Here is a 14,505-nt window from a genome sequence, read left to right as displayed (position 1 = left end):
AATGATGTATCCAAAATTGAAATGCAATATATCAGGACGTTGATAGATGTATCCAAAATCAGAACATGATGTATCAGAACATCTTGAAATGTATTTAAATTTCACCAAATTTAAGAGATTTTTATAAATTAGAAAAGAATAAGGATAAAATGTAGGGGTGTTCATGGTTCGGTTTGGGTCGGTTATTGATTAAAATCATAACCAAACCAATTTAATCGGTTATTAAATGTCTAAAACCATAACCAAACCAAGTAAAATAATAACCACGGGTTTGGTTATTGTCGGTTTGGTTCGGTTTGGTTCGGTTCGGTTATTCGGTTTATGACTAGCCGAGACAATTCAAATATTCTCTCTCTACATTCTTCAAATTCTTACGAAGCTCTTTTTTTCTCACGGCCTACAGAGGTTCGAAACAGAAAAGGAAACAACTTAAACATTCGAAACAAAAAAGAAAACAACTTAAAATCAATTTAAAATTTGAAGTATTTCTTACAAACCTTCTCAAAATTTAAAAATCTTGTACTTGAGGTTGAGGAGTTGAGGTTGCTCTTGAGCCTTCACTGCTAGTCTATGACTGTGAATCTGTGACTTTGTGAGAAACCAATATGAGAGGAACAGAAATGTAAAAGGAAAACAAATACTAGAGTTTTAAAGTTTTAACTTTTACCTTATGTCTGCTGCTTAAGTGTTTAGTGCTTATTAGAAATTTAGGATTTAGAATTGGGCTAATGGACTTGGATTGTTGAACTTGGACTGCTGTTTAGAGTTTATTAGAATTTATAATTGGGTTTGAGAGTTGGGCTTGGATTGTTGGGCCTTAAAAATAAGTAGATTAATATTAAATTAATAATTAAAAGGTATAAAATATCTTTAATTATTTATGAAAAATTAATATTATACATATAAATAATTATAAATTTTATGTATATAATTATCGGTTTGGTTTGGTTATTTATTCGGTTATTTTTTCCTATAACCATAACCAAACCAAATATTATCGGTTATTCAAATTTAAAACCAAACCAAACCAAATCAAATATCGGGTTTTATATTCGATTTGATTAAATTTTCAATTTAATTTTGATTTTAACCAAAACTGTGAACAGCCCTAATAAAATGTAATTAGCTCCACTGGAATTCCTAAATTTTTATTATTATTTTTTTAAAAAGGCTCCTTGTCTGCCAAAATGGGCCCCAAATGTATGATCACCTTCATCTCGTCCTGAAAAACAACCATTGCCCATATATCCAAATACAGCCCACAAATTCCACATTAATCAGATAGCAATCAAAAACAAGAAATGGCAGTGTCTTCACTATCCTTTACATCACCAAAGCTTCAAGCCTTCACTCCAAAACCCACTTTTAAGGCTTCTTCACACCAATCAACTCCTTGTATCAACAAGAAACAAATTTTCCAAGTGGGTGTTGGAATTTTGGCTGCTTCAATAGTGGTTTCAGCACCTTTAAATGCTGATGCTACCAGAATTGAATACTATGCAACCACTGCTGAGCCAACTTGTGAGTTCAATTTTGTCCGCTCTGGACTTGGGTATTGTGACATTGATGTTGGGTCTGGTCAAGAGGCTCCATATAATCAGCTCGTTAATGTAAGTTTGTATGTTTTATTGAAGCTTAAACACTAGCATTTTTATGCTTTATTCCCTTTTCAAGTTGGAAAAAAAGAAGTAAGACCCGTGTGAAGTCGTCATTTTGGGAGTCACTGAATGGGTAAGTCGTCAATCCCTGGACTATGTTTTACCAGAGGTTGGAATTCTGGTACAATTTCTCCTAAAGTTCGTTTATTGTCATAGTCCCTATTTAAAATTGGCATTTAACTTTCAAGAGTTCAGTGGTGTAGAGAATGTGGTCTGTGGTATCTTGATGAGAAAATGACAAAAATGGTTCCTTATGTTTGAGGGAAGGTTTGAACTAGTTTTTTAAGCAAGCACTTATAGTTTTAGTCCTTTATGTTTACTAAAAGGTTACCTTTTTAGTCTCCATCAAATATTTACCAACTATGCCTTTGATTTAGGGGGAACTATAAAAAAAAGAATAAGTATAACCTAATATAAAGGTATGGCTGAGTGGTCGATGAAGTGGATGAAAACCATGAGGTCTCAAGTTTCAGACAAAAAATACTAGGTGATTTCTCCATCTGTCCTAGCGTTGGTGGATAGAGTTACCTAGTACATATTGCTGGTGGAATGTGGCAAGTATCCCGTGGAATTATGCTTCTTTTCTTTTTTTAAAATATTTTTTTAGTGTCTAATGTAGTTTTTGTGTTGCATATTTTAGGATTTGATGGGGCTTTTTTGGAGTTTATAGTTTAAAATTTTATCCCCATTATTTTCGTCTAATCTAACAGGCAGAGTTCGATAAATATTTTACGGAGATTAAAAGTGTTAGCTTTTGACTAATCTAAAGGACCAAAATTATGAAGTGTTTGCTTAATGGTCTAGTTTACACCTACCCTCAAACATAAGGACCATTTTTTCATTTTCCTATATCCTAACAAATTTCTTTTATAGGTTCTAAGGTTGTATTATTATTGTTGGAATAACATAAGAAAACAAATATTACTACAATATTTGTTAGGATGATCTTTTGAAATATTGACACCAATTATATGTGCATATATATTTTGTTTACTCTGCCATGATACTGTGAAAGTGAAATTCAAAACTAGGTGGTTCGTATGTCATTTTAACAAGTCCAAAAGAAAAGAAAGACTTGATTACAACAACAACAACAACAACCTAGTGAAATCCCACAACGTGGGTTTAGGGAGGGTAAAGTGTACGCAGACCTTACTCCTGCCAAGGTTAGACGGCTGTTTCCGAAAGACTTGATTAAATAAAAATAAAAAAGTGAAGTTCTATGCATTTGACAGGGTAAAAAATCTTATAATCAAGTTACTAAAAGTTGTGAGAACCATGGTGTCCATGTGAGCTTGTGCACACCTGATTAAATTCACGGGGTATTTAGTCTCTCCCACCAATACAGATACCGGGTACTGCCTTTGCTGGGATTTTAACCTGACACCTCAAAAACTTACATGTAAATGTTTATGGTAAGATTAGCTCATAAGTTGTTAAAAATGGTAATTGAATTGCGATCACAGGTTAAATTTGACTGTTAGTGCATAGAACATAAATTCAAAATAAGAATGTGTGAAGAAAAGGGAATAGTGTTGATTTTTATCTCCAAGAAAGTGGTGGGAGTTGAAAGTGAGGAGGGGTGTGTCCATTTTCGAGAATCAGTTTGGCTTCATGTCGGTGCGATTGACAGAAACCATCCATCTTGCTAGGAGACCGGTGGAAAATATCGAGAAAAGAAGAGGAACCTCCATATGGTGTTCATTGACCCTGAAAAGGTCTATGACAAAGTCCTTAGGGAAGTCCTCTAGCTATGCCTGTAGGCTAGAGGGGTACCAGTGACTTACATTACATCGATAATAGACATGTATGATGGATCTAAAACGTGGGTTAAAACGGTGGAAGAAGACTCAGAGAACTTTCCAATGGAGATGGGATTGCACCAGGGATCACGTCTTAGCTCGTTCCTATTTATCTTGGTGATGGATGAATTGACGCAGTCCATTCAAAATGAGGTGCCCTGGTATATGTTATTTGTAGATGACATAGTACTGATTTTATGAGACGCACAACAGAGTTAATGCTAGTTTGGAGGTGTGGAGACAAACTTTGGATTGTAAAGGGCTCAGGTTAAGTAGGACCAAAACAGAGTATTTGAAGTACAAATCCAAAGGCTAGAGGCAGGCATGGAAATGAGGCTTCACACAGAGGCTATCGCCAAGAGAGACAGTTTCAAGTATCTTGGGTCTATAATCAAGGGAAATGGAGACATCGATGATGATATCACACATCGTATTAGTGTGTCGTGGATGAAGTAGAGGCTTGCATTCAGAGTTTTGTGTGATAAAAAAGTACCACTGAAACTTAAAGGTAAGTTTTATAAAGTGGTGGATAGACTGACTTTGTTTTATGGGGCAGATTATTGGCCAGTCAAGAACTCCTATGTTTAGAAGATGCATGTCGCAAAAATGAAGAAATTGAGGTGGATGAGTGGGCATACAAGAAGCGATACAATTAGGAATAAGGATATTCGGGATATAGTGGGAGTGACCTTCGTGGTGGACAAGATGGGGGAAGCTAGATTGAGATGATTTGGACTTGTGAAGAGGAAATGTGCAGACTACCCCTGAGGAGGTGTGAGAGGTTGGTTATAGTAAGTACGAAGAGAGGTTGAGGTAGACCGAAAGAAGTATTGAGGAAAGGTGATTAGACATGACATGACACAACTTCATATTACCGAGGATATAACTTTATATAGGACGGTGTGGAGAACGCATAGGGGAGAAGGTTAGTAGATAAGTAGGTAGTGGAGTGTTATCTAGCTTTCCCGGATTTAGGCTTGTTGGTGTTTGTCGTTGTCGTTGTACTAATTGTACTATTGTAGTTTTTGCTTTTGATATCTATCATCATCTGTTGTATATTTTGTTCCGATTATCGCACTATTTTGTTGTTCTTATTCCTTTCTTGCAGGATTTGCACTGCTTCCCTTGTTAATTGCTATGTTTTTCCACTGTTTTCTTATTTTTTCTACTTGGATTTGCTGCACTAGAGCCAATGGTCTTTCGAAAACATGTCTTTCACCTCCACGAGGTAATGGTAAGGTCTGCGTATACTCTACCCTCCCCAGACTCCACTTGTGAGATTTCAATGGGTATGTTGTTGTATTATTCATAGAACAGAGGAAAATAATGAGACAGATAAATTGAAGCTATTAGTGGATTGCATCTTTAGTATTTTGTGCTCAAAGACAAGATTGAGCGAAGAAGGAAGATGCGGTCATTGTTTGCTTTTTATTTTCCCTATGAGGACATACCACTGCTTCTTTAGTTACACAGGAAAAGAAAGTTTTGTTTTGAGTATCTAGTTATCTCTCTAATTTTCTTGAACTTGAGAATGGTTTGTTAAGTATCTTATCCATGCAGATTCACTATACTGCAAGGTTTGCAGATGGTATAGTTTTTGACAGCAGCTATAAACGTGGTCGAGCCCTGACCATGCGCCTCGGCATGGGCAAGGTATGTTTTTCCCTTTCTGGGTCAGATGTAAGTTATTGCAACTGCAGGTGTAAAGCGCGACTCTGTATTAGCGTCTGCTTGGTTTATCTGTCCCAGATTATAAAATTAGGACCGTTAAACTATCAGATAGACAGTTGAAAAGGTTTTCATATATCTATAGTTCGATACACTGTATGTATCAAGATCATAAAAAATGTATCAAGCTGGGGCGATATCTAAGTACTTACAAAACTAAATATGTTAGCAGTTTGTAAAGACATTAATGGAACAATGTAAAAGACAGTGTCGTTGGATTAAGCAACTGTTAGGGCATTATCATCCACGTAGTATCATCAATTTTCATTTCCACTGTTTTCTTGACTACCGTACATGCTGGAAGTTGAAAGTAGTTATAGTTTTGATACAATATCTTACTTTACAAAAGTGAGTTTCTGTCAAGCACTATCATCGTTCAACTTCATTGGCCTTCAAGGCTTTATTACTCTAGTCTTACGCGCTATTAACATATTTCCTATTCCTCTGCGCTCTCCATCCACAAATTTTGCTACCAAGATCTTTTATCCATACTTATCCAAAAATAGAAAAAAAGATTGTAAATCCATACAAAAGAGAAGGAAAAGGAATGAACAATAAGAGAAGCTTGCAGAAAGGAAACAACCATGTTTTGGGATATGAAATGGAGTAGAATGAAATAAGCTTATTTCCATGTAACGTCTACAACCTCATTTGATTATTGACTAAAGGACGACAGAAATGATATGCTGATACCAATTTTTTCAGTAAGCCATCATTTCTTTCTGTTATGGAATCTCTTGCTATATATATGTTTGTGTGTGTATGAATTTACTATGAGGTAATTTACACCTCAAATTGCAATTAAGATGACATCCAAGAGCTTTATCTGAGGCTCATATAGAAGGAATACATGAATAAGAAACATAAACGAGAAACTAAATGAAGAATATAGTTCAGTTTTTTTTGCAATATCTCACCTACAATTTGTGAACTCCAGAGCATGTTGTTGACAGGTGATCAAGGGACTAGATCAGGGAATCTTGGGAGGTGAAGGGGTACCACCAATGCTAGTTGGTAAGATTTTACAGCTAATTAGAGCCTCCTGTGGGTCTTTTGCTTGTTTCTTTTTGATATTCCCAGGATAGTTCACTTTAGAAGTTCTAATACATAGGTGGAAAACGTAAGCTTCAGATTCCTCCACATTTGGCATATGGACCAGAACCAGCAGGCTGCTTTTCAGGTGTGTTTGTGATACGTTTTAAATGCATTATATTGTTTGTTCCTTAAGACAAATATCAGCACATCAGATGATAAGGCCTATTCTTTATCTTCCTGCTCTCGAAACAAACTAGCAGAAATGAGTTGTAATTTTTTTTCCTTTGGTTTACTGGTGACATCAGAAAATATCAAAACTATTGGTGAATAAAACTTGCATTTTTGTTGAAAAAAAAAACACTTAATTGCAAGTAGCATCTTAAACAACTCTGCTTACTATGTTCTGAAGGATGGATGTGAATAGGTATGCAATTACTCTAAGTAATCTTAATCAATGTGTATTCCTCATTTACATGGTCTAGACCACCGTTGGCCTTGGGAGGTTGTGAAGGACTCATCTACCCAGTTTCATTGTGTTACTCATCTAACCTTTTTCATCTCTGTAAATAAAAAGAAGATATTCAGTCTGTCGCGATAGCAGTTGTTTACACATTAATAAAGATAATGTTTTTTTTATCTGTGTAGGAGACTGCAATATTCCTGGAAATGCAACACTTGTATATGACATCAAATTCGTTGAAATATACTCTGGAAACAGGAAAATGTGATATGATGAGAAATCTGAAGCTCAAGCACAACTAGTGAGTTCCGAAGTCACCTTGTGATTAAGGTTTTTCTTGTTACTTGCTTTGTTATATCATGGTGTCACACTTGCTTTTGTACTCCCTCCCTCCATTCCAATCTGGATGACCCTATTATGTGTTAACCATATGAGACTTACCTATATGAGATTCAGGACGATCGTTAAAACATATATATAATGGAGTGTCAAAGAAATGTCACTTCTAGTTAAAAATTGTAAAAGAATTTGAGCATGTGGTTATTTTGTCTGTATCTACATAACTAACAAAAATAAAAGATACATATAAATTTATATATGAACTACGCCTGATTCCCAAACTAGTTGGATTGACTGTATGACTCCTCGAATTAGTTTGACTATATTTACGCTAACCGTCACTGTTCTGTACATCTCTTTTATCTAGGCTTGTGACCTGTTATACTTTGCACATATGTGGGATATGTATGTTTACATTTTTAGTTAGAATTATCATATAAGGGATTTTCATTCAGTCAAGTAGCTTGGGAACATGATTTGTCCAGTGGCTTATCATACTATGTTTATAATCGTTGAATTAAGCAAAAGGTAATTGCACATGTGGAAAAGAGAAGATCAAAAGGAAGAGTGAGTTAATGTGCTGATTTCTAGAAGACTGATAGCTCTCGTAATTACTGTGCCTAGAGAGAGTTTCCAACAAAACCAGATATTCAACATAGTTATTCACCAGGAGTGTAATGCCCGCAACTTTCGGAACAAAGTTCCTACATCATCATACAAAAGGAGTGTATTCATTTTCTAAGCAGGAAATGCCATACAACCAGAGATCAGGAAAGTCAAAGAAAGATTGATGAGTGATCTCCAGGTTTTAGATCACCTTGTAAAACACATCTCCGCAATATTTGCTTATGCTGGTTTAAGGTAAAGGATTTCCAGGTTTACCCTGTCCCTTGTATCATTCTAATAAATGAACTCAGGATGACTCGATATAAAAATTCCATCTCCTGAACTCCGGGTGGCTTTGGTGATATTTGGTCAAGAAAGACACTAAGGGGTCGTTTGGTTTGGATATAAGTTATAATGGGATAAGTTATGTTAAGATTAATTATGATGAGATTAGTTATGCTGAGAGTAGTTTTTATTGCTTGTTTGGTTTGTCATATTCAAACTTATATTCATTGCATAAATCTACGAATAAGTTGTTTGTTTATAAAAATACCCTCTACCTTATTTTTTTTTTTTTTTTTTTTTTACATTTACGTAGCAAGCTTTAGTTATTCATTCTTAAAAATAAAATTTTCATCTTATTTAACTAAAATATTTTTGTGTATGCATTTCCATGATGGTGCCGTGTGTTTTTAAAATTAAACTTTCATCTTATTTAACTTAAAAATATAACTCCCATCTTATTTAGCTTTAAATAATTTTTTATCTTATTTAACTTAAAAATAAAACTTTCATCTTATTTTGCTTAAAAATAAAACTTCTATCTTATTTAGCTTAAAAAGAAAACTTATGTTTTAAGTTTATTAAAGTAAAATAATTTTTATTATTAAAATTATCTACATTTTAAAGTTATTTACATTTTAATTGATATATAAAATATAAGTTTTAAGTGATTAATAAACTATTTAATTAAAATATATAATTTAGTAGTGAAGTGAACACTTAAAGAGAAATCAAAATGTAAATAAATATACGAATTAGACAAATAAATTCAACTTATAATATATTCATAAATAGAAATTGAATTTATAATATGTAAATTTTTTAATAGAAAAATATATTATCATAAAAACAACGATTATTAAGGTTGCGAATGTTATTATAAATGTTGTTAAAAATTATGTTAATATACATGATTGTAAAAAGTGATGTATAAAAGAGAGATAAAGGGGGGTAATTTTGTTATTTAACATACTTTATCCAGAATAAGTTATCCTGAGATTACTATTCCATCCTCAGGAAGGGCTAACTTATCTTAGTATTAATTGTTAATCCTGGGATAAGTTATCCCATCCTTTGCAACCAAACGAATTAAAGTGCACTTAAAAATTATCCTAGGATTAACCCCTCTTATCCATCACACCAAACGACCCCTAAAGTAAAATCCCGTTCCATCTGGATCTGTGGCACCTGTTAAAGAAATAAAATAAAGTACAATTTTCTAGGTAAGTTGTCTGTAGTAAGCTTGATAGAGAAGTAGAACAACGTGTTATTGTTCCTGTTTACCACATCCTCTTTTCATCAGTAAAAGGTAATTTTCTTTTTTTAATAAACTTAGTATCAAGCTAGTACTGAGCTAAGTATAAAATATTTCTAAGGAATGCCCCGAAAGCTGAAAGCATTCCAAGAAGTCCAGCATTACAGTAATATTAGTAGCAAAATCAGCACTACACCATATTTTTTAACTCTGGATACATCTTTCTTTTCAACAGTGAAGAATTCTTCTCCTTCCCCTCGAAGCATCTGCAGTTTCTCTCAAGCCAATTACTTGTTAAGAGAATTGACATTGGGTCAAACTCAACCTCAAAAGCTAGCTCATGAAGTGAGGATTCAATTGTCTATCCCCAAACAATGTTGGGACTACTAACAATCCCGTACGCCCAGGCTTACTGATTGAAGCATGGACAACATAAAATGGGGGCCCAACATCAAATAAATTAAAATTTGGGATGAGTCTAACTTTGATACCCTATTAAGAAAATGGACTTCGGCCTAAATCAACCGTAAAAGCTAGCTCATGAAGTGGATTGTCGAATTGCCCATCCCACAAACAATGTGGCACTACTAACAATACTCCACATCATGCAGAATGGTCTTCCAGTCTTTTTTGTCTCTTTCCTCATTTTCTGGCTTTGCCAACTGTTTAGCGCTTGCTTTACATTTGTTGGCATAACCCATTGGACTCCATAAAGGTTAAGAAACATGCACCAGAGTTAGTGCCCAAAGATCATGCTACCACCTATGGAAATGTTAATGAGGAGATGTTCGGACATACAATCTGCCTTGACTCTGTTGCACTTTGGTCTAGCTAGCACCTGTAGTTGAACTGCTGATCTATCCGCAATATCCATTGTAGTTAATGATCAAAAAAATAACCATTGTTTGTATTAAACATCAAATTTCACTTTCAAGTATTCACCAGTTTAGTTTTATGGTGAACTTCTTTGAGTATTGGACTCTGTGCTATGCTGAAATGCTTTATATGTTGTGGCATCTGTAATGGAAATCATGGTGACTAGTTGTCTACAATGATAGTAGCGATCAAAATGTAGAGTGATTTTAGTTGGCATTCTGAGGTGAAGTACTGCCAAATTTTCTGCAACATTCCAATTACTCCATTTCCAATGCTGTTTCTAACTAAGATGAATCCATGCAATGATTTTCGTATCAGTTCTGGTAATGTTTCGAGAATTCTTCATCTCGAATATGGTCATTAATTTTTAGTGAGGTAAGAATGAATTCAGATTAAATACCTTATGAAAAAGTAACTATAATAATGAATTCAGATATAGAGTTATGAAGTGTTTGTCAAAAGACCCTTTGCCCCATTATTCATGTAGAGTTTTGTGCTGTGGTGCTGAAAGTTCCTTTTGGATAGAGATTTTTCATGTCCTAACTTTTGGCACCATAAGTGGTTAGATCAAGGCAGCATGTGAGGAAAATATATACTGGTAAAGCAACCGTATTCATATCGTACCTACTGTTAGGAACATTAATTTTCATTTGAATGGCATAGCAAGCACTCATTGTTTTGTGTGTTCCCTCTCATTTGGCATGATGTATTTGTTTTGAGCTACTCGAAATCTGTCGGCTTACATGGTAAGAAGTTACAATATCCTGCAGGTTGAGGCTGCATAGCTAACACTTGAAGATCTTATGGAGAATCAGTTTGAATGAAGATATAGAGCTAAAGGTGACAGATTATTTCTCTAGAGGGAATAAAAGTAAGTCAAGAAACAGATGTTTTTTTTTCCATACAAGATTCAACTTACCTAATGTTGAGGAGTGCTTGCAGGTGCCAACTTTCTGGGGTCATTTTTGATCTGTTAATATAAGTTCTTAACATTGTGTATAATTGATTGTTCTACTTGATTAAAGTATATGCAAACTAGAGTGTATGTTCAAAATACTCGAAAATCTTGTATAATTATTTCATGTATATTTTTTGACGTATACTTGAGAATCTTGTATAATTAGTTTATGACAGATACCGTTAAAATTAAATGTCCGCACCTCTTTTCCAATCGTTTTCAATAATTATGATGTTCGGGCCAGTTTGTGTATCATCTCGATTTTTTTAACTAGTTACATCTTACCTCCCATCAACACAAGCAACTCTTACCTTCAAGGCTTAATTATATTGATGGAAAGAAATTACCTAGCATTTTTTGACGTGCTTAAAGCACAACAAAATAATTATTAATAGTTAATATATCTTAGTATTAAGTAATTTGTGTTTCGTTTTCTATTTATAAAGTTTGGACAATACATATTTCAAGAATGTTTATCCTCTTTTTGAATCAAGGTGAAAATAACTTTTTAAACAAAAAATATGTATCTTATCATACAACAAACAACAACAACAACAACCTAGTGAAATCTCACATCGTGGGGTCTAGGGAGGGTAAAATGTACGCAGACCTGACTCCTACCAATGTAGGACGGCTGTTTCCGAAAGACCCTTGGCTCAATAGAAGCATAGAAAAAAAGGTCAGACAAGAATATTAAAAGTAGGAAAGTAGATAACGGAAGAGTTCCAAACAATAGTATAATCAAAGCACCAAAAAAACAGTAGATATCGTCAAATAATAGCATAAATACCATAATAAGATAACATAACATGCATAAAATAAATAACATAAATCAGAGTACAAGAAATCATAGTGCGTTAATACGCCTACGGATAAGGGGGAATAATGCCACTATGTACTAGCCTTCTACCCTGATGTGTGTCCTCCACACCCTCCTATCTAAGGTCATGTCCTCGGTAAGTCGTAAATGCGCCATGTCTTGTCTGATTATCTCTCCCCAATATTTCTTCGGCCTACCCCTACCTCTTCTGAAACCATTCATGGCCAACCTCTCACATCTCCGCACTAGTGCCTCTGGGACTCTCCTCTTCACATGCCCAAACCATCTCAGTCGCGTTTCACGCATCTTGTTTTCCACCGGGGCCACTCCTACCTTGTCTCGAATAGCCTCATTTCTAATTCTGTCGCTCCTGGTATGCCCACACATCCATCTCAACATTCTCATCTCGGCCACTTTCATCTTTTGCACGTGGGAGACCTTAACTGGCCAACACTCCGCCCCATATAACATAGCTGGTCTAACCACCACTTTGTAGAACTTGCCCTTAAGTTGTGATGGCACCTTCTTGTCACATAACACACCGGAGGCGAGCCTCCATTTCATCCATCATGCCCCAATCATCTTCTTAAAATTTCAAAACAAATACATATTTTATTTTTTAATAATTATATTGTAATAAGTTTTTTTAAGATATATCTCATAAGGAGTGTAAGGGTAGGATTTTAACAGTATTAGAGGTCAAGTGTTTAATTTTTAATACAAAGAATATATTGAAAATTGAATCATATAATAGAAGTGTTTAGTATAATTAATTGGGATAATTATTGTAATATCTCAAAAAGGGACACTACTTACCATTGAATATCACCTTACTTTTATACTTCTTATTTTTAACTATCTCGCGCATTTGATACCATGAGAATATATAATATAATCTGATGGTATCAAGCAGTTTCGCTGAAACACTATCTCTTCCTTCTTTATACTCTGATGGTATCAAAAAGGAACAAGGGAGGGGGCACTAGCGTAAATACACGTTTGATACCATAAGAGTATATATATATATGCTCTCATGGTATCAAGAAGGAAAAGACAGTGTTTCAGCGAAACTACTTGATACGATCAAAGTATATTATACTCTGATGGTATCAAGAAGAAACTGCTTGATATCATCAAAGTATAATATACTGTGATGGTATCAAAGATGAGCAGTGATGCTGACGTCAGCATCAATCCATGCGCGAAATTAAGAAGAAGAAAGTGGGGTAAGAGGATAAATAGTTTGGGTCATGAGACTATTAAGGTAAATAGTTTGGGTTGGGTTCAATTTGGGTAAATAATTAGGAAAATTATGCGGATAAGTAGACATATACTAGTTAATTAGTTAACATACCTATAGTTTGAATTAATTATGGCTCGCGACAAACATCTAGCTATAATTACAACTAGAGTTTTGTATAATTCGCGCAATTATACAGTAGAGTTTTGTATAATTCACACTATTTACACGAACGTTGTGCGCGAATCGAATTGTATAGCGAAATATACAAACACTACAAATTGTATAGCGAATTATACAAATATTTTGCATGAATTGTACAGTGAAATATACAAACGTTATACAAAAACTGCAAATTGTATAGCGAATTATACAAATGTATACAAATGTTGCGCGAATTATACAAACACTGCTATAAATATAGCTACGAATTGTAATTAGCAAACTATAGCTATGGAGTATAATTAAGATATTTTTGAGTGGCTGGCTATATGCGAAAATTCCCCTAAATAATTTCATAATTGATCTATTTTATGTAGTTTTTCCTAATTAATTCGGCATATTACGTAGTCATTTCCTATTTAAGAAGTTCGGAAAGATACATATTTCAAATAGTATTTATTCTCTTTTTTAATCAAAGATATGAATAAAATATTTCAACTAAAATGTTTGTCCACTTAAATTCATAAGAATAAGTATATAGAAGCATTTAACTTGTAATTTTAATTTCTTTTCTACTGATCATATATTTAGTTTACTTAAATATGAATATATCTCATGTTTTTTTAAAACTAAACACTTAATATTCTATATTGAAATGGAAACATTATGCAAGCTAATATTTGTATAAAACTTTTCATGCTTTGATTAAGCTTATAAAATGGTTAAATTGATCTATAAACACTTTTTGATTTATATATGTATTTTTATTTAAATATGTAATCATTTATTTATATAGTCAGTTTCAACAACTAATTTCTTTTAATATTTTAAGACAATAGGATGTTTACCATCAGCCCTAAATGGGTCCTTAATATGTAATTGAATTATGATACATAGTTATAACGGAGAAGAATCAAAAATATGCCTCAACTATTTAAATTTATACAAGACTATCATCTACCTTTTGGCTCCGAAATATCCTTGACGTCAATATTTTGGCTCAAAAATACTCTTATTTCTAACGGCTCACACTCATTAGGTGGATGGGAGGGCAATATTGTACCAAATCCCATAGTTTAAGGATATTTTGGCATTTATCCGTTAAAATAATTTAAAATTACTTAATATATGAACTCATATGATTGATCTGATTCCGAGTTTCGTAGTAAAATCACCTTCCCCTCCTTCACTTCCTCTTTCTTCTACATTTTTCTTCTTACAATCTTGTCCACCATTTTAAATTGTAGTTCTTTTAAACTTATGACAAAATAAGAGAGAAAAAAG

General features: G+C 33.9%; 1 protein-coding gene across 5 annotated transcripts; it reads left to right on the top strand.

The window, feature by feature from the left end:
• Positions 1 to 1,220: 1,220 nt before the first annotated feature.
• On the top strand, positions 1,221 to 11,212 carry LOC129902354 (photosynthetic NDH subunit of lumenal location 4, chloroplastic). 5 transcript variants are annotated; one of them, XR_008770089.1, is made up of 7 exons: positions 1,221 to 1,610; positions 5,021 to 5,113; positions 6,142 to 6,202; positions 6,300 to 6,368; positions 6,869 to 7,013; positions 10,812 to 10,912; positions 10,984 to 11,212. XR_008770089.1 is itself a non-coding variant. In XM_055977586.1 (6 exons), exons 1-5 carry the CDS (start codon positions 1,302 to 1,304, stop codon positions 6,949 to 6,951), a joined length of 615 nt encoding a protein of 204 aa, XP_055833561.1. In that variant the 5' UTR covers positions 1,221 to 1,301; the 3' UTR covers positions 6,952 to 6,984; positions 9,401 to 10,259. The 5 variants fall into 5 exon arrangements, 2 of the variants coding, with proteins under 2 accessions (XP_055833561.1, XP_055833567.1); XR_008770086.1 differs by having other exon boundaries at positions 1,222 to 1,610; positions 6,869 to 6,984; positions 10,796 to 10,912; XR_008770087.1 differs by having other exon boundaries at positions 1,223 to 1,610; positions 6,869 to 6,984.
• The last annotated feature ends 3,293 nt before the right edge of the window (positions 11,213 to 14,505 follow it).

This window comes from Solanum dulcamara, chromosome 1 (assembly GCF_947179165.1).
Source record: "Solanum dulcamara chromosome 1, daSolDulc1.2, whole genome shotgun sequence".
Lineage (NCBI taxonomy): Eukaryota > Viridiplantae > Streptophyta > Magnoliopsida > Solanales > Solanaceae > Solanum > Solanum dulcamara.
The sequence above is the reverse complement of the archived record's forward strand: the minus strand, read 5'-3'. Positions and strand labels throughout refer to the sequence as shown.